Raw genomic sequence first — 24,897 nt, 5'->3', positions numbered from 1 at the left:
ACCATCGGATTGGGGACGTTGAACTTTCTGATAAACTTATCTTGTCCCATCAGACGCGTTACATTGGGCCGTGCAAAATTTGCTTCCTCGATCATTGCCTTGAGAGGATCTTTAGACTTGCCATTCTTGAATTTGCATTCTTCGTATGGGCCGAAGCTAATCATATTACGGACACGTGAGTCATAGTCCTCCCTGTCCATGATCACCACGGCGTTTCTTTTACCCGCTCGAGAGTAGATCACGTCACGGGTTTGCAATTCACGGGCTTTTAACCACAAGCATACCAAAATAAGGTAACAAATCACATTGAAATATTCATATGTTATCGGTTCTTGCTCGATTATTTGGCTTGAGATAATCGATTAAAAACATTTGATTTTCAGAATCCGTAATGGATTAGTCGATTAAATCTGACATCAATATTACAAAGTTGGACATTGTCACTGCGCTGGCTTTGGGCACAATGTGGAACATGGTTTGTTTTAATATATAAAGTAAAGAGATAATAATTCGTAATTTACATTTATTTCCACACCCGGCACGAATGCCACGAACATGGTAAAGTGCGTTATTAAATAATAATGATAAAATTTAACTCCACTACCTTAATTGGTTATCCTTAGCCGATTGGTGTATTTCGTCTACATTGTGCTGCAGACTTCTTCAGTATCTTGTATTCATATTTTTCTTGTCAAAAGACGCAGTTTGGAAATGTTTTGATTTTTTTTTTATAAATCGAACTAGCCATCGACAATGTAGTTGCTTCTTCCATTGTAAAAAAGTTTCTAGGGCTAATCAAGTGCATTTTTGTCTTACCATGACCAGCTGTTTGTACTGGCTTGTATTTGTGAACCGTTTTTTTAGATTCAAATATGTAATTTAATGGATCCGGTTCAAGGACCTGACATCATTGTAGTAATTATGTGCAACACCTTAATCGAAGCTTTTAATGGAACCAGTTATCTCCGCCAAAAACGGTAGGTAAATCACCCTTTCTAACAGACAGACGACGCCACGGTGAGTGGATCACTCATAACTTTGCATTCCCCACAATTAGCTCCCATCATCATAAAATCATATTCTCAGCTTCGACCTCGAAAGCAATCAACGGGCAAGCCCTCCGGGCGATGAAGATGCACAACCAGCGAGCACAGGTCACATCTTGAATGGGTTCTTTAAATTTGGTGGTATTCACCAGTAGCCAATCATTAAGAAAAGAAAAACCCTCGCTGCAGCAGGTCTTGAACAGTGTAGATAATCCGGCTCTCGGCAAATGTCGAAGCGATCAGCAGATCCGTTAGCTGCGAACAACTGGTCAGTTCTCGCGAAATAAACACTCATAGTGTGCGGCGATAAAAGTAAAAGTATCATCTGCTTCGCTGCCGCCGCTGCTTGCCGGTGGCCATTACCGGGCAATCGGTCAGGCTCGATTCGAACCGGTAGATAAAGAATCGTTGCACAGCCAGTCAACGCAGCAGAAGTGGTTGACATTGAGAATACATTTTGTTTTGTGTATTATTTAACTTGCATAAAAAGTGGTTTTATCTGATGATCATGAGAAACCAACGACGGCGTGGCGGTTGATGATGATGGTTCGGATGCTGCGGTTGATCGTCAACTGGTAGGGGGTTGGATTGGAATTTAATATGGTGGCTGTTAAGGTTTGCGATGGTTGGGAAATTTTATGAAAAAAATCTTCGTGTCAAATGGCGATTTTTTGGCGGAGAAGGGCTCGTTCAGGTAAACCGACACAGCATCTGGTAGAGGAAGTTTGCTCTACCAGATGGTGTAGTTAGTTTCCGTGGGTGCTTTGGCTCATAGGCTCTTTTCACATGTTGCTCGAGAACTCTGACGAATGTCGCACCTTTTCTGTCTGTGTGAATATTTTCTGCCTCATTCATAATTATTATTGTTAGACCATTGCATTATCATTATCTCATCGAATCACACAGTAGCAGTCATTGGGCATCACCCCTGAGATACAATACAAAATGAACCGGGAAACTTGTTCGTCGTCCCTCATCAATCGTGATTCCGTTTAATAATCACACACTAATCTCTTATCGCCAAGCATGTTATTTGAGCGACAAAGCCGATCGCGATAACGAATATTCAAACAGTAGCTACCAGACCGAGCAGCTGTTTGATCAACAACAATCTAACAACAATCTCTTGCTTCTGCTGTTGCACAAAGGCTACGAAGTTGGTGTACGAATAACGAGTGTCAAATATTATTAAAATTCTCTGGAAACGCATAGGGTAGGATGGTGCAAAACGCACCGCGTTAGCAAAATCGTCAATTGCTGGCGTATAGAAGCTAAAATCAAGGAAAAAGTAATTATGGTTCATTACCACGTTTTCTACGAAAATCGAGTGATTTCGAACTACAAAACGATGATTTTTCATGATTTTCAAGGTATTTTGTAAATAGGTTCCAAAATGATAGCGGGGCAAAACGCCTGATTCATGGAGCAATATGCACCACAACATTGGGGCAAGACGCACGACAACGCAGTGTATGTGTATGAATAATTGTTGTATGAATGTTTGTATTTGTATTAAATATATTTATATAAAATTGTGCGTGTGTTTAAGTTTATTAAAACAAGCAAATACGACGTTCACTATACAAAATAAAAAAACGCAAAAGCACACCCAGTGAAAGGTACTCACCCTCGAGATGATGATCCCGGCAATGCTGATGCGAATCTTCGGCCCCTTCAGCAGCCGATAGCGCAGATCCACTCCGTTCCAGAAGGAGACAAAGTACCGCTTGACCTGGACGTTGTCGCCGCCGTGTAACCGGTAGCCGTCGTAGTCCACTATGACCAGGATTTCCGGATAGATGGTCGTATCGAGCGCCCGCGATGATTTGTAGAACGATGCCTGACGCTTGGAGCGAAATCGCTTCTGCAGCCGGTCCGGTTCCATGAATGCTGTTTTTCGGGATTGAAAGAACAAAGTAAATAACGAAAAAGGGAAAGGTGAGTTGTTTGGTTTTTGGACAATGGTAAACAGTGTATTACAACCTGCTGGAAGGTGATTTATTGCGTGTTTAGATCGGATCAGTAGCGTGTTTCGGGCTGAAGTGGAGTGAACTGGATATCTTAAGCTGATGGAACGGCTGAATTACAGCTTGTCTAGTGTATCAGCAATTTGGGTTTTATGAATTAAAATTTTCCTTTCTAATGAGTTTGGAGATATGGTACCATGTCTTAAATTAAATAGTTCAATTTGAGTTCTCAAAAAATTCTTCAGTAAATTTCTAAATCTTCTAAAAACATTCAGAAACACTCTTCTGAATCATTTATGATTTGCATGCCTATTTGTGGGAATATCATAAAATGGGTTAAGCATCTTTATACACCTTTGTCAATTCCTTTTCGACTTTACTCATTACAATTTTCAATGAGTTTCTAAGTGGTTTATTATTTCCTTTCCGCAAACAAAAAAATGCATTGGCCTAGCTAATAGGGATACCTCCTCCCCTCCATAACTCATCTCGCTTAAGGTCTTATTTTATAGAGGACCTTATAATTTTAGGATTCGCTTAAATTTATTTTAGAATTCCATGTTAGATACATGTCAGATCATAGGCTTGGAGATTGTTCAATTTCTAAGTGTGAAAGTATGATCCTGGGTTTGTAATAACTTTCTTATGAAGAAAGTGATTGAATTTCATTCATATCGATAATATTCCAACAAACATCGCACAGTGGTCCAGAATGGGAATTTAATCGGACTTGTAGTCCTAGAGAATTTGCTGTAATATTTAGACGTTTGGTGTCGTTGGTGAAGTTTTTGTGCTTGAAAAGTCTTTTTTTTAGTGGTTGTAAAGATTAGGATTGCCCGCAACATAATTGATGTTTAAAAACTAACTTTTTTATATGTGAAAATATACGCATTGGTATGTTGTTAATTGTAATAACTAATTTTCATGCAATTTTTACTTTCTTACTTAAAGAAAAAAAATCGTAAAAAAGGCGTATTAATTATGTCCTCTAAAAAATTCGCCCTTTAAAATGCTCATCACTCAGCATGGGTCAAATACACATATATTATAACGTTACCATTGGAAAGGGTTGAACTTAAAATAAACTAAACGAAAAAATTAGAGAGTTTTGAAGTCGTATAAATTCAATTTGAATTTTTTCGCTGTTTACCCTTCTTAAAAAGAAGGGTACCCGAGCAGGAGAAAATAAATTATGAATACCAAATTCAGGTATGATAACTAGAAATCTAAATATGGTGTAGACGAGCCTGACATAAGAGGTAAAATACTTAAAATAGTACCTCAAAAATGTTCTATGAAAGGCGAACTAATAAATAATTTAATTATTATAATAGCTGACGCACATATGCGTGCTGCAGTTGACTATAATACTATAGTTGTAATTTATGTTAAACGACTCTGAGATTCATTAAATATGTTTAGTTCTTAACATAGTTTATTTAAATAAAACTGAAGCCATAAGTTAACGTACATAGCCCTTTAGATTTACAGAAATTTGCAACCGTTACAAATTATAACCAAGTAATTGATATTTAGAAAATTGTGCAATCTACATTTCATGTCGTGGTAATTGCAAAATAAGCTTATGTGAAAGCAAGTCACTGATTTCTTCGAAAATGCGGCTTACGATTTTTTTTTTGACGTAAGACTACGTTTTTGATTTATATATGGGGGTACACTTTGTGAAAACAGAAAATGGGTCAGGTAACACAATTATGAAAATTTTTGTACGTTAATAACTTAGCTGGACCTGAACCAATTTCAATAATTTTATCACCAATCGATCAGGAATATTTCTACGTATCTGCTTAATTTAAGACTATCAATTTTCAAAATGTCACTATTGGAAATCGTACGAATGTGCAACTGTTGCTATGATAATTAAAATTATCACCGGTTGCCTGCGAAAAGTGATTTCCCTAGCACAGATTTCAAAGTTGAATTCAATCCGGTCTCACCATACAGTGTTTATTCAATCACCGCGTGGTGAGTGGTGGTGTACTCCAGTACACAACGTAAGGCTCCCCACAAGCAGCTAGCTATCAAGGCTGCCCTCAACTGCTGATCGGATTCAGTCCAACCACCCTGTGTGGTGGTGTCTGATCGTCGGCATCAGCAGTACTTTCAGCGCGTAGCGTTCAATATTGTTCACCAGTACACAACGAAAGGCTGCCTGCAAGCAGCGAACTGCAGCCCACAAGAGTCCATAGAAGGAGGAAGAAGCCGCACCGCTATTGATTGGAATCAGTAGCTCTTCGTGAGTCGCTGTAGGCCATCTGTGTCAAGCGCGTCATACTAAAGAGTATAAACAAAGAGAACCCCGCTCAAATTGCTATTCCTACACAATACACAAGCTTCTGCTGCTGTTAACAAAAAAAGATTTATTATATAAGACCACGTTGTCCTACGTCACCATTGCGTACAACCCCATAGGGCTGTCCCATGTAGTTTTTTTTTTAAATTTGTTCCAAAGATGCGGAATGATCTATCGAATTGATTGTTATGCATTCTTTTGATGGAACTCAATTTTTGATAATAACGGAAAGAGGAGCACCGTGGAATAATCAACGCTTAAACCAGATGCTAGAATACCATAGTTTGTTACTTAAAATGTCTTGTAATACCAATCACTCTTTGAAGTGACCTATTTAGGCCGGTTTCACACGACGTCAATATTCATGTCCTATTTTTTTTTATGTATTCAACATATAATTATAAAAAATGCGTGATTTGGAGAAAGATCTACCTTTCTTGTTTCTAATAATAACATAAAAAGTTAAATATTATGAACAAATGATTTTATAAAACGTTTTTGTTCAGCAAAGAATAATGATGTTGGTTGGACCTATTTTTGCAAATGCTAGTTTAGCCCATATTTGCTCAAAAACTTTGTTTAGAGCTTATTGGTATCATGAAAAAACCCTTTTTATACAGTTTTTATGAATTTGCTATTTAAAAAAAATCAAGAAATTTGAGTTTAACTTCGTTTTTAAAAAAGTTTACTTTCCACGCATTAGCTATTCATCATTTCATCATGGCTCATTTTCTCGGAAATCATTGACCCGATTTGGAATTTTTTTAACGTCAAACTATAGGTATTGTGGTCTTATTGAAAGCTATCAAATATTTTTGGAATCGGTAAACTGGTTCCGGAGATATGGCCGGAAAAAGTTACAGGGTATATGGATCATGGACCCAATTTTGATATGGAAGGAATAAAACCTATCATGCGACACTTCACATTACTTCCAAATTCGATAACAAGATCAATAACAAAATTGAGTGCCTTGGACCACATTGCCCACTTTCGAGCATGTTCTGGGTGCCCCCGGGGAATTTAGGGGCCTAAAATGACAGAATATCAGAACTTAATTCCGGTTTTATAGTTTTTTTTCTCCTAGGAGTTTTTTTTTTTCGGAAATAAGTTTCAGTTAGCAGTTTTTAGTTTGTTAACATTTTATTTCAAGTTAATTCACACACAGAAGGTGTATGAGAAAAGCTTAATGTAAATTCATATTAATAGATTCTTTCGGCGTTTTCGTGGTAGTTCGGAAGTCGATGGTTACCCTTTCAACCAACCTGACGATGGAATTTCTCCTTTAAATTTACGCCCAACTAGTGCCGCAAGGTCTTTAGCAGCTTCCAAGATCTTTTTGGTCGTCTTGGGACTGCCAGAAGCAGCGCACATACAAACCCAATCCCCTAGCTGGTTCTCCAAATCAACACTCAACACTATTTCCCTTCCATATTTCTTGCCGTGGCTTCCCTTAATTTTTGCGTGAAGTGTCGTTTTCGGAATATTGTACCTTTTCTGTGCCTGATACTCGGTAAGTGATTTATTTCTTACTAAAAGAACAGCCTCTTGAATATTTTCGACCGTATAACTCTTTTCTTTAGAATTTTTTTCAATCGATGAAACTGATCACTCGGCCAAAACGAAATCGAATTTCAAATCAGCTGCACAGCTAAAAAAAAGTAGTGTAAATTTCCGTTACTATGATGCACATAAATGGAGCGTCATAAATCATATAAATTTACATTACAAATCGTGTAAATTTATGAGACATGTCATGCAATATTCCATATATTGTATGCAACTTTCCACATTTGTTTACAACATTTCTTGCAAGCTGCTAGTTTACGTGAAAAGGAAGATTACATGCATGAATGTTTGCATGCATGGATGTTTACATGACCAGTAAAATTCAGATTTTTTTAGTGTGTGCGCATGAAGGATGTAGACAAACCAAAGCGCACCTAGCGGCCGTCTTAGGAAACACATAGGTCCAACCATCATCATGCGTAGGTCCAACCATGATCATATTTATCTATTCGAATTTCGTCAATTATTCAAACATTTTAGTGAAACCAATTAGTAAATGACGTACTAACGTGCTGTTTACACCTTAGAGCAGTATTTTACTGCATGAAAATAAAAATAAATGTAAACAATATTCCTTTTTTGTATGTTTGAAAGTAAGGCATGATGACGAGCTAATGCGTGGAAAGTGAACTGTTTTGAAAACACATTGAAACTCAATTGTTTTGAAGTTTGTTCAATAAAACTCGCATGCAAATTGAAGAAAAAGAGTTTTTTATGATAGTTAAGTGATCTTTGAAAATAAAAAATTAGCGAAGATTGACTAAATCAGCGATTGAAAAAATTGGTCCAACCAGAATCAATTACCCTAATATAAAAAAAAACAAAGTTTTATATTAAACCTCATTAAGATGTTCATTTGTTATATATTAGTTGCTGGGGCCCTGGAAGGCCGAGTGTCATATACCAATCGACTCAGATCAACGCGTTTGGAACATGTATTTGTGTGTGTAACGAAATTATTCGTGTTTCTTGGTAGTGACTGAACTGAATTTGACGCGACAAATGAAAGGCTTCATAGTCCCATGGAACGCTATTGAATGGTTGTTGAATCGGTCAACTGGTTCCGGAGATATTACCGGAGTAAGTTCCTGATTGTACGGCCATTAGACTAAATCTGACCTGCAACGAGTTCAAAAACCAGGACCACACTGGCCACAACCGGACATGTTCCGGGTATCCCAATTTGCCAGTTCCATTTAGTAAAAACGGTCAGATCTCACCATTGGTGGATAAATTAGTGTTTTTTTTTTTAATATAATTGGGTTCAACTATTTTATAAAAAAGATATTCAGACATTTTTTGTGGCAAAAATGCGTCTTTAAATGCTTAAAAAGTCTTTCAAAGATGACTTTCATAACAATTTAGAAAAAAAAAAGTTGTGTTGTGTTGAAAATTACCCAACTTACAATACCAATAACTTTTAAATGGGCAAAAACAAGCAGGCCATTCTTTGAGCAATTGAAAGTACAAGAAAACGCAAAAAAAATGGTGAAGAAACCAGACCGCCTTCACGTGACCTTTAACCGAAATACTTGCATTGAAACTTGTCACTTTTCAGAATTTGAAATGGCGAGATGAACTAGCCTACGGCTAAAAATCTCCTAAATAAAGAAGAAAACAAATTCTGAACAAACACCTTTTTTGATTTTGCTCTAAAGTGCCTAGATCCTTCTGGGCTACAACCCTGGATCCTCGAGATTTAAAAAAAAATCATCTTTCAGAAAAAATTACTCCACAACCAAATAAGCTATTCATGGTCTTAGAACGTCAATTTGAAGTTTTTTAATGTAGATTCTTATAGGTGTACTCACATTTTGTTTTTGTTATAGTTACTACAGTAAAATGGCTGATTACCGGCAGGTATCCAAATAGTAAAAAAACTGCCTATTTTTCCATTTGCAGGATTTTTTAATTCCTAATATTTTGGGCTTAAATTTTCACCAAGACTCTTCTACTTTATGTGTTTCCAAGGGCAAATGATTTGGACAAATCAAGCATAACTTTTCAAAAGGACGTATGTAACATTGGATAGGAAATTAGAAACATTGGATAGCAATGTCTATATGAGATTATTAAATGCTATTTAAAAGTTAATGCTATTTTTTTAAATCTGTTTGTGCTATTTGTTGGATAAAGGGATAGCGTTTAAGAGATTTGTGAAAAATGTCGAGTTTTGCAAACACGGACAAGACTTTTGATAAAACAAAATCATACACCTTTTACTTGTGTACTACTCACATACACCCTGATTTATTCGTCGGTATCACACCTTGATTGTTACATACACCCTGCATGATTCGTCTATTTGACAGAAGGGTTTTCACATACGTCAAATCAGATACACCGGTTTTTGTTTTGCAGTGAAGATACGTCGGCAGCTCGAAAATCATTGAGGAATTGTCGGTTGGTTGGTTTATTTACATAACTACTCAGAGTTGTGAAATAATCGATGTTAAAAGTGGAGATGAGAGGGTCAGTCAGAGGTTATACGTTTTGTGTTTTTCGTATTAAGAAAGCGCTGGTCAGATTGGTATGTGAAGATCAATATTAAAGTCAAGATTAAAGTGCAATTTTATTAGAATACTTTTGAAATAATAAACATATTGCTCCCGGAAATACAAAAACAAACATACAAACTTGACGCATTTGCTGATTGATAGTGGTTGCTTTGTTTTTTTCACATACGATGCTTCACTGTGAGCGTATCTGCAGTTTTTGTGTTATCATAAAATTTTAACAGTTAAGCCATGTTGACAATAAAAGGGTGTATCAACACCATTTAAAAAAAAATGAAAGAAGATCACATAGGGCGTTCATTAAATATATTTTCCATAATGCATTACAATTTCATACCTTGTTTTTCATTAACTCTTAGGAAAAGCATGTATTTTATATTCGGTTAGATGCAAAATATCGATTTGTTTATTTTTGCGACTTACGTCCTTTTGAAAAGTTATGCTTGAAATAGTTTTTGAGATATGACCAGATGAGTGACAGGTAGCTTTTAGCTTTTCTGGTGGAAAATCAATGTGATTTAATTTTTTTTTAATCCTTCACGATGATGGCAAAATAATATTTTTATGTTATTTTACAAATGCTCTGGGCAGGATTCTTATTAGGTAGCCACTGTATATAATGTTGTATAATATTGTGAAGAACGATATTGACATTCTTTTGAACATTGTTATCTTTTTGCATTGCCGATAGAACAAACCATTGTGCTTTTGAATTAAAGGGAAGTTGAAGTTATAAAAACTACTAACATCAGATTGCACAAACTCAGCCACGGATTATAATTTGAATCTTCTACCATGTAACAAATCCAGCAGTTATGCACTTTCGATTCAAAATAATTTGTATTGTCCGACGCACAGGAACAGACTTATATTTATGTCTAAGAATTAGTATAGATTTTTAGGTTTGCTCGCATTCAAGTTGGGGAACCTGCACCATTCAGAGAATTTAAAAACAAAACAAGTAGTAAGCTGTGTTTGTGCTCAGAAGTCAAAATTCGCCTAGGATATAAGAAGAGGTATATTTTCAACGATGGGAGCACTACAAAAATTGTTTCATCTCGCTTGGCTGGTAGCAAACAGATATTTATGTAAAACCGAATCGCTAGTATGTAAAATGAGTACCATCCTCCGAATAGCGCGGGGGGTGGTACCATTTTACCATTGCTATTTCTCGGTTGTCCTCTAACCAATCGAACCGATTAATTGTAGATAACTAATAGCACTAGTAAATAAAATAGTTAGATTTGTCAAAAGACAGAAATACCGGTGGGTGGATAAAGATGGCAGAAAAAAACATGCTACATAATGGTTTACCATTCAACTATGGGTTTGCTGACGATACATGACAGTTACGTTAACAGTTAACTCATGCACTGATATTGGCATCGAAAGCGCTTAAATAATAACTGCATCTAGAACACTAAGTTGACAGAGCTGAACCAGCCGATGGTTAAAAGTTTCATTAATAAAGAAAGATAAGATAAAACACTAAGTTGAGAGCACGCAATAAGCTAATATATGCAATAAGCAATAAGCTTCAAATGCGTAGAAGAATAATATGACAGTTACGTTCATGAATGGATTGTGTGTTTTCAAAAAATGAAAAATAAAGGCTCAACATTTTTTTTATAACCATAATAAAATAAAAGCATTCTTGCTCCGGAGATAGTATCTAAAAACAAAATCATTGCTTATATAAGGGTATTATTTAAGTCGCAGCTGTCATCCATAACTGAAATTGTGTATACTTACTAATATATCTGATTTCATCGTACTTCTATAGCTCTACGTTTTGGCTGTGTATCCCATAGGAACGTATTTTTTCACTTTTAGGACCACAATAAAATTATGGACAGAAGTAAATAAATAAGCTAGTTATGATTTCATGCAACGAGAACCTGTTCAGAAAATCTGAAAAATAACATAAAAATAATATTATATGCCATCGGCGTGAAGGAATTCAAGGAATAGTAAATAAATATTAAATAGCTTTGATTTTTTCACCATAAAAGCTCAAAACTACCTCTCACTCATCTGGTCATATCTCAAAAACTATTTGTTCAAATCATTTGTCCTTGGAAACACATATACTAGGAGAGTTTTCCAAAGTGTGAAGCAAATTTGAGCCTCAAATATTAATAAATAGAAAATCCCACCCATGGTGAAAATATGCCATTTTTTGAAAATTGGGATACCTATCGGTATCATTCATTCATTTCATATTCATATCATTCATTTGTTTAATCATTTATTCGTCAATAAAAAAAAACGTAGACTACATAATAACACTATAACATATTATCTATGATTTTGCAGTGCTTGAAAATATTTTTTCAGTTTTAGGGGCAACATATTTAGGTCTATCATTTCACAGTGTAGATTATAAATAGACATCATCCGATTCATCGGTCCATATTTCACTTAGTTAGCGCGGTGACGATCTACCGCAAACAAATTTCGATTACGCAATTGACCAGAAGGTACATCGAAATTAAGTATTGATAATAAATAAGCTGAGTCAATGCGTTGCGAAGCAATATTGTTCACGGAAGAGACCATAGCATAATCCCGACGCTTTTTCAATGACTGAATGTTGATTAACAAGCAACGAGCTTCATAAGATGGGAGAGGAAATTCTGTCCATCCCAATTTACGTAGTGCATATGTATAATAAAAATTGCCTTTGGATTGACTCTATTTGTTCTTCATGCCTATTCATATAAGGTGACCAAACAACACTGCAATATTCTAATATTGGCCTCACATAGGCAACATAAAGTGTTTTAATTGTGTAAGGATCTTCAAAGTGGAAATCAAAACGCTTTATGAAATTAAGCATATTGTCTGCTCTATGAATTATTGTGTTATAATGATCCACAAATATTAGTTTAGAATCAAGAATAACTCCTAAATCTCTTATTTTATCACAACTTTGAATAATTTGATTACCTAATGTAATACGAATATCTGGTTTGATTAGTTTTCTACTGTAAGTTATAAGATTATATTTTTTAACATTTGTTTCCAACAAACTTTTACAACACCACGTATAAAAAACATGAACTTCATTCTGAAACGTATTCATATTATCATCATTTCTTATCTCTAAAAATAGTTTAATGTCTTCAGCATAAATAAGCATTCTGAGATTTTTCATAATAAGAGATACGTCGTTAACGTACAATATGAAAAGAAGTGTGAGCCCTGTAGAACTCCTGACGTGACTTGAATTGGGTGAGATTTTTTTCTCGCTGGATCTTACAATTTGCTGACGGTCCGTTAAATATGACTTAATCCAGGTGAGGAGTTTCATTTGAATTCCCATTTTTTTCTAATTTTAAAATCAACATTGGAACTTCAAGTCTATCGAACGCTTTACTGAAGTCAGTTTAAAGAGCTTCTATTTGGTTTCCCTTGTCCATTGCAGTTAATTAGTAATCAACAAATTCCAATACCCTACCAATTTACTGTTGTTACTATAACAAAATCAAAATGTGGTAACACCTATACGAATCTACATTGAAAGACCTTTAAATTGACGTCCTAAGATCACGAATAGCTCATTTGGTTGTAGACTAATCCCTTCTGAAAAATAAAATTTTTAAGATCTAGAAAACCCAGGGTTGTAGCCGAGAGGGATCTAGGCACTTCAGAGTAAAAGCAAAAAAGGCCTTTGTTCAGAATGCAAAAATAAGTGTTTTGGCCAAGTTTGGCTCAAATCGGTGAAATCGACTGTGGTGGTGACCCACTTGAGCTGGAAAAACCCATGTACAGAATCAAAAGCTGAATTTGAACCATCGCGTAAATGCTCCCCTCATCTAATTTTTAGCTGTAAGGTCTGTATCCACATTAATCCGGACACTGTAACTTTTGAAATTTTGATCGTAGGAGGGAACAATTTCGCTTAGATATTTTATTTATTTATTGTCGTCAATCATGTGTAGACAGTTTTGTTACATTAATAATTACATTCTTTGTTTTTTAATAGTCATGCATATGAAAAAAAAAAAACATATGAAATATATAAAGCAGTGTTTGCCTTAAAAATATTCTATTTTTACGTGTTAACATTACGAATTGAAGTGGTGTTTTAGTTTGGTTTTTGCCATTGTAAAGTCAACAGTTTCGCAGTGCTTGTTGTAAGTTGCCAAATGATGGCATAAGGGTCAAAATTTAGCATAATTTGTACCATGGTGGTTGTAAAAAAAATATTCCGATTGCGAAGTTATCATTTCATGGAACTATTCCTAGAAAACTGCTATATTTTTGGCCAGATTTAAAGTTGTTACGATTTTGTGGTTGGCAAATATTAGCTGAGAATCTCTTTCGGAAGAATGGGAATTTCCGAAAAATTGGTCATTTCCTGAAACTGCTTTTTTCGAAACCATTTGTAGACGTCTTATCAACTATAATATGGACCATTAGGGGATCATTGGGAACTGCCGGAAGATGCTAATCAAACGTAACAGTGAATCGAACTGGAGGGTAGCCTATTAGAAATTCATCTCTTTTATCAAAATTAAGCACCCTAGTGGGGATGACCCCGGCGTTGTGGTTAACATCCATACCTCTCACGCCAAAGTCACGAGTTCAAATCTCACTCCGGAAAAGTCACGAATGACCCACTAGTGTTAAAGTTAAAGTGTTAATATAATGAAAAAAAGTACGCTACCCAAGTAACAATTTTGGTTTTATGAGGGTTCTGTAGACCATGATTTAGACTTGTAGAATGCTATGAAACTGTGATAACATAATTCCTATTAATAGTGCAACTGAATCATGTAAAGAATGTTTTTTTTTTCTCTATGGAAGTACATATTGCTGAAACACATTCTTCTTTTGTCCCACCGTTCTTTGGATCATTAATGGGGAGATTAAAAAAAAAAATCGAAAATTGTATAGAATAGGAAATTATAAACACTGGAACCTCCATTTACGAACCAAACCGGGGGTTCGTAAATCGAATTTGTTCGTAAAAAAACCTCGTTATTTGGGATTTACTTCGTAAAAAGAGGTTTTTGAAAATATTGTCAAATACCCCACAATATTTGGTATTTTTGGAATCAGGGTGACGTTTAGGAACCGGAAATCCATGCCTCGTTACCATCGAAGCATTGGCAATGCTGATTTGCCCCTATTGTGTGTTTTAATTGCTGATTTACAACAGATATGCATTTAAAATGCTTATATCCAGCAAGTAGCAGCTGCAATGCGAATATCAGGTTGATATACTGCAAATTCTAATGCCTGGTGGTTACCTGGGTAAGATAACAAAAATACATTAAACTTTTCTCGTGAAAAGGGATTCTTGTAAAACTAAAATTATTTCAAAATGTGGTAATACTAAAATTACATTACTCACAAACGGGTCATCGTAGGATAAATGGTTTTGTGTTAAACAATCATGACATTTTCTCAAGGCTTCTGAAAAAAAAAACTAAGATACACTAATATTTTCCATGAACATTTTATCGATAAATAGTTGGTATTAGTACTAGGAAATAATAAAAGTAATAGACTAAAGTAATTCCCCTCCCTATACTACCAATGGTTTATGTCTAGTCAGCTAGGGCAATGTCCCTCCCCAGCTTAACAACCTAGTTACCCAGACAACCAAAAGTCGTATCACAATTTGTGCATTGTGCATTGCATATGATAATGACTTACATCACATTATGTTTAAGTTAATTCGTACAGAATGCAAATTTTCGATGAATCATTTTTTCATCGTGCTGTATCACAAGCTAAATCGGATTACGATCTAATGCTTTTCAAATTACATTTGTTTTAACAGTTTAAATCGTATGTGATGTTAAATTAACTCGTTTAAAAATAAATTAAAATGAGCACTAGACTGATGCAAAATTTGAAATTTTCGCTCCACAGAGCTCAAACGGTTTCAAAGCAGGTCCTTATTAGCTTCCCAAAATTCAAACTCATTTGGTAAGAAACTGACTTGGCACAAATTATTCGAAGTTTATATGGAAATTACTATGGGTAAACCAAACTTTTTGTTGTTTACTCATTTTCCATATTGCTTTTTTGAAAATTTCTATAACTATTCTTACGGGAAATTTTCTAAGCTACAACTTTGCGGAATATTGTTTTTCAGCCAAATGTCAAATTATTTATTATTAATTTTTATTAACTGTTTAAGAGATTGATAATCTTATGGCATGATCAAGCAGCTGTTTTGTGGGCAACACTGGATTCTGCAGTGTCACATAGTAGCCATAATATTTGTGCTCTATTCTTCGCACCAGAAACACCAATGTTGCCTGCTGAACAGTTGAATGAGCATAATCATCATCAGTGACTTGAATCATTAATAACTTTTGTTTCTTCCATTTGATTGAAAAGTAGTTTTCAACAAAGTTGTAGCTGAGAAAATATAATCACTGCTATCATTTTTAAAAGCATAGTGATGTGGTGAATTGTTAGATAGATATGATCAAAAACATAAGTTTTCCCATAGTAATTCCCATATAAACTGTGCCAAGTCAGTTTCTTACTAAAATAGTTCAAATTTTGGGAGGCTAAGCAGGACCCAATTTGGAACCGCACTGTGCAGTGAAAATTTTAAATTTTGCATCAGTCTAATATGCACGTATATGGCCTCGTCTTGTGTACGTATGTATAAGCAATTGTATAGCATTCTATACGATTTGTTTGCTTGCATATATGTTCGTATATCAAAGAAACAACTTTGATATACGTGCATACTGGTTGTCTGGGTATGCCTACGACAACAGATAACGCCGAGCACGAGCCTGTAGCTGAACAAGCTGAACAAGCTGAACATACAAGGCCAATGAGATCGACCCAAATTTGAGTTCAGTTTACTCGTTAATCGCAAAAAGTGCAGATGACAACATCGAGAAGCTGAAAATCCACAAAAATCGTAACTGTCTGACGTCAGGCTGGTGCTTCGGAAGGATGCGATCAAATTGAATTAAATTAAAATTCTTCTTTTTGTATGTTAAAGTCCATTGGTTGGTTTTAGGTTTTGTTGGTGCAAGGTCATTCCGTTTGTTTATTATGGTCTAAAAACAAAATGTGGATCTTACACTAAAAATATCTTCAAGATCTAAGCTGGCAAACCGATTGGGATAATGGAAATCTTAGACGGTGGCTACATTCAATTATTCCTGATGTTTCTTCGAGAGCGTGGTTTAAAGGCTTGGACTTAAGTCGTGACTTCATTCGCGTGATGAGTAGACTTATGTCCAACCACTAATCTCTAGATGCTCATCTCAATAGAATAAACCTCGTGGACAGCAACATCTGTCGGTGTGGAAACGGTTACGATGACATCGATCACGCAGTTTGGCTATGTACGGATAATGACGGCACCAGAGAGCGACTTTTGAATACTCTCAAGGCCCAAGGAAGACAATCCTATGTTCCTATCAGAGACGTGTTGGAATCTAGCGATATCTGCTATATGCAGTCGGCTTAAGTGTTTCTTCAAATGTCTAGTATAAGAATTTAATTACTTTGTCTTTTGTCGCTCTTTAATAGATTTTGTTTGTCTTGTCCCCCCGTCTCGATGAGTCTCATCGTCGCCCACTGGTCACCATAACCGGTCGAACTCCAGACGAAACTAAAACCACACTACCGTTTATACTGGCGACAACGCTCTGATGAGACAACGAAACCTTACCCCCAAGATCCTCCCCTGATCCTATCCTTCGACAATGTACCTCTCTAACCTCGGGTAAGCCGCGAGTATTCGGCCCAACTCCTACTAGACATAGAATTAAGTGAATTTTGTTACAAACAAAGAACAATGAACTATCGGCTCCGTAAAGCTAACGCGATTGAGCCTTCCAAATAAACGAACTAGTTAAAAAAAAAAGCTTCTAGATCGTTGATCTTGCAAAACCAATAACCTAACTGGCATTTTTTCTAGATACTTCAACAAGATGTTGTGAAGTCAATCTCAGCTCAATCTCTACTTTGAAGAACATTAAGAACTCGACCGACAAAATCCGGTGGAAACACGCTCAGTATAAAGACCCTTAAAGTAACTTCGATACTTACCGTAATCACTGGCATGATCGTGGTGTTCCTCTGACACGGTTCGCTTATAAATAACATGATGAACACTACCGTCCTCCGCCCGGGAGATGTCGGTTGGCACTGGTTTTATCACAAGTTCATGTCCTATACTACCCTCCTGCAAGAAGAAAAAGAAAACAGAAAACCAATTTTAGTATTGCGATCCATTTAACAACATCACATTAGTGAGAGGCTTCATTCTGGATTCAACTCTCAAGGCAAGAACATTCAGCAATCCCCAAGCAACAAGAAGCGGAAGGTCGTCGTGCGATCGACGTCCTTCGATTTCCCATTCTGCTCCAAAGTCCAAACACACCGATGATCTGAACCATGCATTGCATCAACCGAACGCTAGGACGGACGACCTTGCACGACGATCATCACCAAGAAACAACACTCTCCAATTACCCTTTTCCGAGAGCTGCGCCGAAAATCGCAGTTGCTCTGTGGGAGATTTTTCGCTTCTTTCAAGATCCAAAGATCGTGATCTTTACGCTCCCAGTCAGCCAGCGGCAACCAGCCAGCCGAGCCAAGCAGGTTCGCGTGTGTGTGAAATATTTAGCCTTTCTGATCTTCTTGGATGTGCAGTGCATCGATCCAGCCGTGCTATGCTGCGGAGCTCGGAGACCAACGAACCGAAAAATTGAAATTGATTACCATTAGGATGTCGAAAGCGGTTCTCGACCCTATGGTTAATGCAAAACGCGTATGCTCTAGAGCTCGGAGAAGAGGATCAGTTTGTAGAAATTCGGTATCGATTTCTCGTGCGGCTGTGCGGCGCTGGCTGTTAGGTGGGTGATTGAGAGTGAGAAGACATTTCGAATGATTTATTGGCATATGTTGCTTGCTGGTCTGGGCACAGTTCTCCGAATGGCGGCGCTTGCGAAATGTGGTGACGGTAACGATACAGGCTTATGCTGGCATTCATGGACGGAGATCGTGATCTTGATTGAACCATGCTGATGGCTCCAGCGGTTTATTAGCGATCGCCGTTTTTTTTTGTCTGCGCCTACTAAGTAAGTGATGGATATCTTCGGAGGTGAATCGAAAGAATTGACTGGTGGATCCCAGGGAGAGGTTAATTGAATAGAGCGTGAGAGGTGCTGGATCTGCAATTCTAGCAGTTACGGGAGGCAATGGTATATCGATGCAATCAAGATTGGTTATGAAATTTGTTTGCGACCTAGACAGTTGCTTCTAATCGTAATTGGATCTTTTCGGATATAGTTTAGCGAGCATTTGTAATGCGACTTTGGTTACACCTCTTTGAAATGTGTCAAACGGTCGAGTATGTTCACAACAAGCCAATTTATACAAGGTATCTAAATATATTGTATTGGGTGATTCTGGTAGCTTAAATTATTGTGTTTTTTACATTGTCAATCCTAATAGATTCCCTGTCAGCGAGAGGGCTTTAAACATACATATGTTTTCCTTTGGTTTGTTTGTCTTGTCGATCTTGTTTTCCGTACTGAGTACCAATGCACAGTGGTCCAGAATGCAGATTTAGGTGGAATGATATGTTTTGAACCTGAAATTGAAACTTTAGACTAAAAGTCTCTTCTACAAAGTTGTTTCTTATAGTAAGGCCCTTATTTTTATGACAATGAATTCTAATTTTTTTTTCTATCTCTTAACGTTCTCATTTTAGAGTAATTTTTAGGAGTTGACTTAGGGATTTCCTGGAAATAATAGTTTTTTAGCACTAACATTTTTATTTCAAATTTCTCATGAAAGTCATCCTCTAGAAACTTTTAAAACTCTTTAAACGAATGTTTTATAGCGAAATTTGTTGTCTGTATCTCTTCTAATAAAAAAAGATATTCCCAAATATAGTAAAAAATGAATAAATTCGAATTGATTTTATACGAGTTTAAAAAAATAAAATACCGCCAATTTTTGTCATATTATTGAGAATAACATACGCTCTTTGAAATGCCGTATAAAAACTTTTTTTTTGTTTGCCCCAACCAGAGATATTAACATTTGAAAAGTGCATATTTTTAATACAAAAAAGTCAATAACTCTTGATCGGCGAAAGATAATGACAAACTTTCTGCAGCAAAAATTTGCGCCTTCTTAAAGATCTAAAAGTCATTCGAAGACACCTTTGCTGAGAAATTTGAACCAAGAACACTAGAGCAAAATAAGTGTTTTTTTTTAGCGCCACCCTAACTCAATTCAAGAAAATAGCTCTAAATCAGCCAATTTAAGAGATACAAAAATGTTGTTTTGAACAAAGTTGCTTGAAATTAGCTCAGCTATAACTTTGCCGAAGAATGTATACTTTAATTTTTTCAAACAAAAAGTTAGATTCTTGATTTTAATGATAATAAGAACCACCCTAGAACTCATTGTCATAAAAATGAGGGCCTAACTATTAGGAACAACTTTGTAGAAGAGGCTTTTAGTCTAAAGTTTCAGGGAGGCAGCTCCCACATCTGGACCCTACCCTATCGACCCATCAACTCATGGACCGGAGACCAACGGATTTACTTTCCTAGTGGCTTGATCCGAGATTGTATGCCTTAGAAAATCCTGGCGGCGCCGAATGGGATTGAACCCAACCTTTTTGGGGTGACAGGCAATCACGTTTGCTACTACACCACCGGCGCTGCTATGAGCTATTCTTTGACAAGTAAAAGTAAAAAATATATAAAACTGGAAATGCTCAAATACTCCCTTTTGTAGTTGAATCCTTAATTGACAGGTAAACTCTTTTGAAAAATCAAACTGAAATACTCTCAAACCATTTCTCTCTTGAATTTGACTGTTTTTTTTTTCAGGTAACAATTAAAACAAAAACAATCCGATAATCAAAATCAATCCGAGTTATTTCTCTTCGCCTTAATATCATGAGCTGTTATTTTTCAAATATTTTGTTTTAACAAAAACTCTCTCTGAAATGCTGAAAAATAATTTCTTTCCTTGAGTTCACGCTCAAAAAGTTATTTCTCTTTTGGAGTTGACTGATTCGTACTAGATATTTTTTTCAATAACTTCGTCTTCAACAGTCATGCTCACAAAATCATTTTCTCTTTGAAAGCTATTCTTTGACAGGTTAAAGTTTAAAAAATCAAGTCGTTAATGATCAGAAATTAATTTCAAACTTGGAGTTGACTGTTGACTCACCTAAAAATTTTAGATGCAGATAAGCTTATGCATCCAAACTTTGTCTTTTGCAGGTAATATTTGCCGGAAATCATTAGACCATTTCTCTCTTGGAGGTGATTCCTTCTTTCTTCATATAGCTGTATTTTTCAATTGATAAAAGTTTTACATTCCAACTCGAAATGTAGGATATAAAGGTAATGGACCTTTTGAGATTATAACGTCTAGAGTAATAGGAAAAAAAAATCTTGGACAAAATGTGAAAGTATTATTGGAAAATGGATTTCTGTTGGGTGTTCTTTTCCAGCAAATAGTGGAATGCTAGCTCGTTTACAGCAATCTGTTTTGTTGGGGCCAGTCTTGCAAGCGGTCATGGTAGTCGATACATTTGCTGTGATAATCGACTGCCTTTACCTCCGACACTTGCACAACAAGCTATCATACTGCAATACCAAACTAAAATGTCATTTGACAGGCTCTGTCATACAACACTGGCACCGAAGACCGACACGAATGCCTCGCGCAACACGAGAAAAGGGCCGATCATTGTTGATCGATTCTCTTTTTCGATTTTCTCTTTCGCGAATAACCCGACTGCAAATGAAAGTGCAAGGGGTATTCAACTCCGCACACCTTAAGGTGATACGATACGTCACGCTTTTTTGCTTTTTTTGCTCTCGTTTCTATGTGTCAGTGAAATGATTATCAATGATGCTGTAGGGGTGTGAGTGTACATCATGCACTGTCACAACTACCGTAAACATAGCTGCTAGAGTTCGTTATTAATAGGTCGAATGTCTATTTATCATCCACAATTGACACCATTACTACATTTCTATTCAATTTGCCAAAATTAACGATCTACCACCTCCCAAGGACATCCCTTTCTATACAGAAAACTATCATACGCCTAGCCACCAAGGCCAACCAAGTCAAGTAATCATAGTAGTTGATTAATTCAAAGCCACACTTTGTTCACTTTGGTTACACACGACCGGTCCAAAAATGATTCCAGCACTTAAATCTCCAGATACATGGTAAGAAAAAAGTACCCAAAAGTAAGTTATGTTCACACATCTCGACTCTTTATTGCAGGAAGCCAAAAGAAGGTAAAGTGAGTCAAAGTAGTTTTCATTCACTTGTGTTTAAATCTTATGGAATTGAAAATTCGCTTTCTACCCAAAATTAAGTCAGATACACCCAAAAGTAGATGAATATGATCGTGATTATACTCAAAGTCGAAAGTAGGTAAATGTGAACTGGCCGCTAGATACGTTTTTTGTTATCGTGTATGTTTATGTTTTTACATCATTTTTTTCCCGCCTTTTTAATATCAGCTGATGGCTTCGACCAGTGCAACCAAACTGACAAATATGTTTTCCATAGAAGATTTGTAGGTTTATTTACTTCCATTTCTTTTCAGGAAAATCAAGATAAGAAATTGTTTTTAATTTGTATTAGTGATGGTTTCTAAATTGAACACAGTTGAAGAACCTTCAAAAGCAATAAAAACATTGTTTTTAAACACTTTGTTTCAATTAAATTGACAACACTGGATACGATGATAGATGGATTCGTACACACACCTTCGTAATGTGGTGTGTTGAAAAAGGTAAACAAAACAGTTTCAGCTTACGAAATTATTCGCGGCTCGCGTTTTTAGCGATGCAAATGATATTGTTTAAGTAAATATCATCTTTAAAAGTGAATTAACTTGAAAGTGCTTGTAGAAGCACGTGTCGTAATTGTTTTTAGTGTAGTTCTGGGAAGTGAAAGCTAGTGAAAACAGTTATTTTAATTACATGCCCAGAGTAGAACAAAATCGACTGATCGTACTTTTTAATGCAAATATTACGAATGTGTGAATAAATTGGAAATATTTTGGTGAGAAAGTGTACAACTATGTATCCAGATCTTATTCATACAATTTTGGCCAATTTTTTAAGGTATGTAATTAGTAATTTACTATTTTGTAGGAAGATGTCTTTCGTACGCATACCAAAACACGTTTATTTAATGATTGTGGGGACAGCCATTGTTGCATGACGTGCCGTATCACCTTAATCTGTACCGAGAACAAGGGGTAGGTCACTCCGCACACCAATCTTGGGTCATCTTTTTTGTCAGTGTGCCTCAAGTGTGCAGCAGGTGTGTCGATTGTGCCGGTCATAGACCAAGCTGCGATTGTTTGTAAAATACCCATCCTGGCAACCCGGTATTTCTGACACCTTGAATGTTTTGGTTTGAAATCGCAAGGATAAATTGGATTGAGGATGACGCGGGAAGTGGAGGGTGTGCGAAATTTCGGTGAATTGTGTTCCATAGGGTAATAAAAGTCCTGTGTTTGAGTGCTTTATAATGCCCTCAAAGGTAGACCAGAAACCTAGCTTTTCGTGATGTGAAAAGCATCGGTCTATCAGCGGCCAGAAAGAGTTGGAACCGGTGGGGAGCGTTGTTGGAGACTGACTATAGCGGATGATGAATAGACTACTTTAGTTTGTTTTGTATGAGTTGCAGCATTATTTGAATTAAAGGTACTAATGGGTTCTTATTAACTGCCTGTTTTTCTGAAGCCCACTCTAGAACCTATATTTCATATTTAGATCTACAGCTTTCCCTCGAAGAACGCATTACCCACTGAGTTTAACCCACCGCTTTGTCTCGGTGGGTTTTCAACCAAGTGCTCTGATTTTCTGTGAGTCACTAGTTCTCCATTGGCACTACTCACATGCAAAAAATCAGACCGACTGGTTGAAACAAAGCCGAGAAAAAGCGGTGGGTGCAACTCAGTGGGTAGCTCGTTTTTCGGGGGATAGCTGTATAAGTGAACTGCTGGTCTGAGCTCCTCTGGTATACTTAATTAGAGGATGTTCTTGAAAATACAGTCAAACAGCAAAAAAAAAAACAGTTGAAAAATTTCAACGACAGTTGTCCAGCAGTGCTCCCATTTTATTTACAACAATTCAATGCCTACAAGATTGTGCCGAAGGTATATCGAAGGTGTACCGATGGATGTGCCCAAGCTGTGCCGATTCTAATTTCAGAACAATGTGCTGAGTGACTTACCCCTTGACCGAGAACTTTATCTGTGCCGAAAACTGAGGCAAGCGTTGGGCCGAGTATGCTTATGTGTGGCAATCAAGCTTTCGATCTCAGTATCCCATGAGTTTGGCAATCCTGCAGTTATGACTTTTGAGATTTTTTGTTTACATTACCAAGTTCTCATGGATGGTTAAACGAGCTATATCTGTGAATATTTCATACACGCTATTTTGAGGCTACTCAGTAACTGGGTAGATCGCACTCATTATTGCATGCTGTATGGAGTTGTCAAAAAATGAGTAAACTGGTTTTGCTCCGATGAGTGGAATCTACCCAGATTCTGGGTAAATGGTGCTGATATCAATTCAATAATGGTGCACTTTGAAGTTATGAGCAGGCGATTTTCGCGCAGTGAGCCTAAAATTTGTTTTTAGATGTGAAGCAGTGAAAATGAATAGCTACCCAAATAACAATTCAACAGCCTTTTGGTATTCACTCTGATTTATTGTGGTTTTATAACTGCAATGTTGGGCGATAAACGAATCCGTAGATTTTGTTAGTTTTATTACGGCAAACGAATGGAAGAGATTACAAATTTCCTGAGAAGATTGGTAAAGCTTAGGTCGGGAACAATCAATTAATTATAGTAGACTCACTTTTGGTGATTCGTTACCGCAATGATGGATGTGTTGGTTTTCTTCATATTCTTTTGCTCTGAGTAATTATTAGAGGTATACGTATATGTTTAGTTATAAGTACACTAGGTTTTCTGTGTGTTCTCACCTTAGGTAAGTTTAGAAAGGTATGAATTAATTAGAAAATTTAGGTTTAGATTAATCGGCACTTCCAATAGAATAGCAATTAGCTGTAAGCAAACGTAGTTTAGGTTAACTTCTGTGTTTTCACTTATTTCATTCTACACATATTACTCGGTAAAGTTCAATAATGTCACTAGTACCTATTGATCCAGTTTATTAGCAGCACTTAAATAGCTTTAAGGTAGTCTAACACAAGGTTTAACGTTAGAATTAGGCAATTTTTAAAAAAGGTAAACAACCGGCTGTGCACTTTCTTCAATGGCTGTTTTGTGTACGATCTGTCGGCCCTGTTTGTTGACCTTCCCCACCTTAGCATCAGTGGGGTCGTTGGGGCTTGTCGGGCCACTAGTTGTGGCGGAATTAACAGGCAATAAGTAATCTTTTTAGTTTCAATAAAGCATTAAACAGTGCAAAACATTCTTGATTAGTAATTCAACTCAATGCTGTTTTAAA

General features: G+C 36.4%; 1 protein-coding gene across 7 annotated transcripts in view; it reads right to left on the bottom strand.

Moving 5' to 3' along the window:
* The window catches only part of sona (sol narae), a 499,516-nt gene that overhangs the window by 139,664 nt on the left and 334,955 nt on the right, over positions 1–24,897 (bottom strand). For all 7 annotated transcript variants that reach the window (XM_065223397.1, XM_065223398.1, XM_065223399.1 and 4 more), the window contains 2 exons: positions 17,456–17,591; positions 2,674–2,936 (listed from right to left, as the gene is read on the bottom strand). In XM_065223397.1, coding sequence (XP_065079469.1) covers positions 2,674–2,936; positions 17,456–17,591 — 399 coding nt within the window. The remainder of the gene's footprint in view (positions 1–2,673; positions 2,937–17,455; positions 17,592–24,897) is intronic.

This window comes from Ochlerotatus camptorhynchus, unplaced genomic scaffold, assembly GCF_037179485.1.
Source record: "Ochlerotatus camptorhynchus isolate MF236.1 unplaced genomic scaffold, CSIRO-AGI_Acam_v1.1 ptg000192l, whole genome shotgun sequence".
Classification (NCBI taxonomy): domain Eukaryota; kingdom Metazoa; phylum Arthropoda; class Insecta; order Diptera; family Culicidae; genus Ochlerotatus; species Ochlerotatus camptorhynchus.
This window is presented reverse-complemented; position numbering and strand designations above follow the sequence as displayed.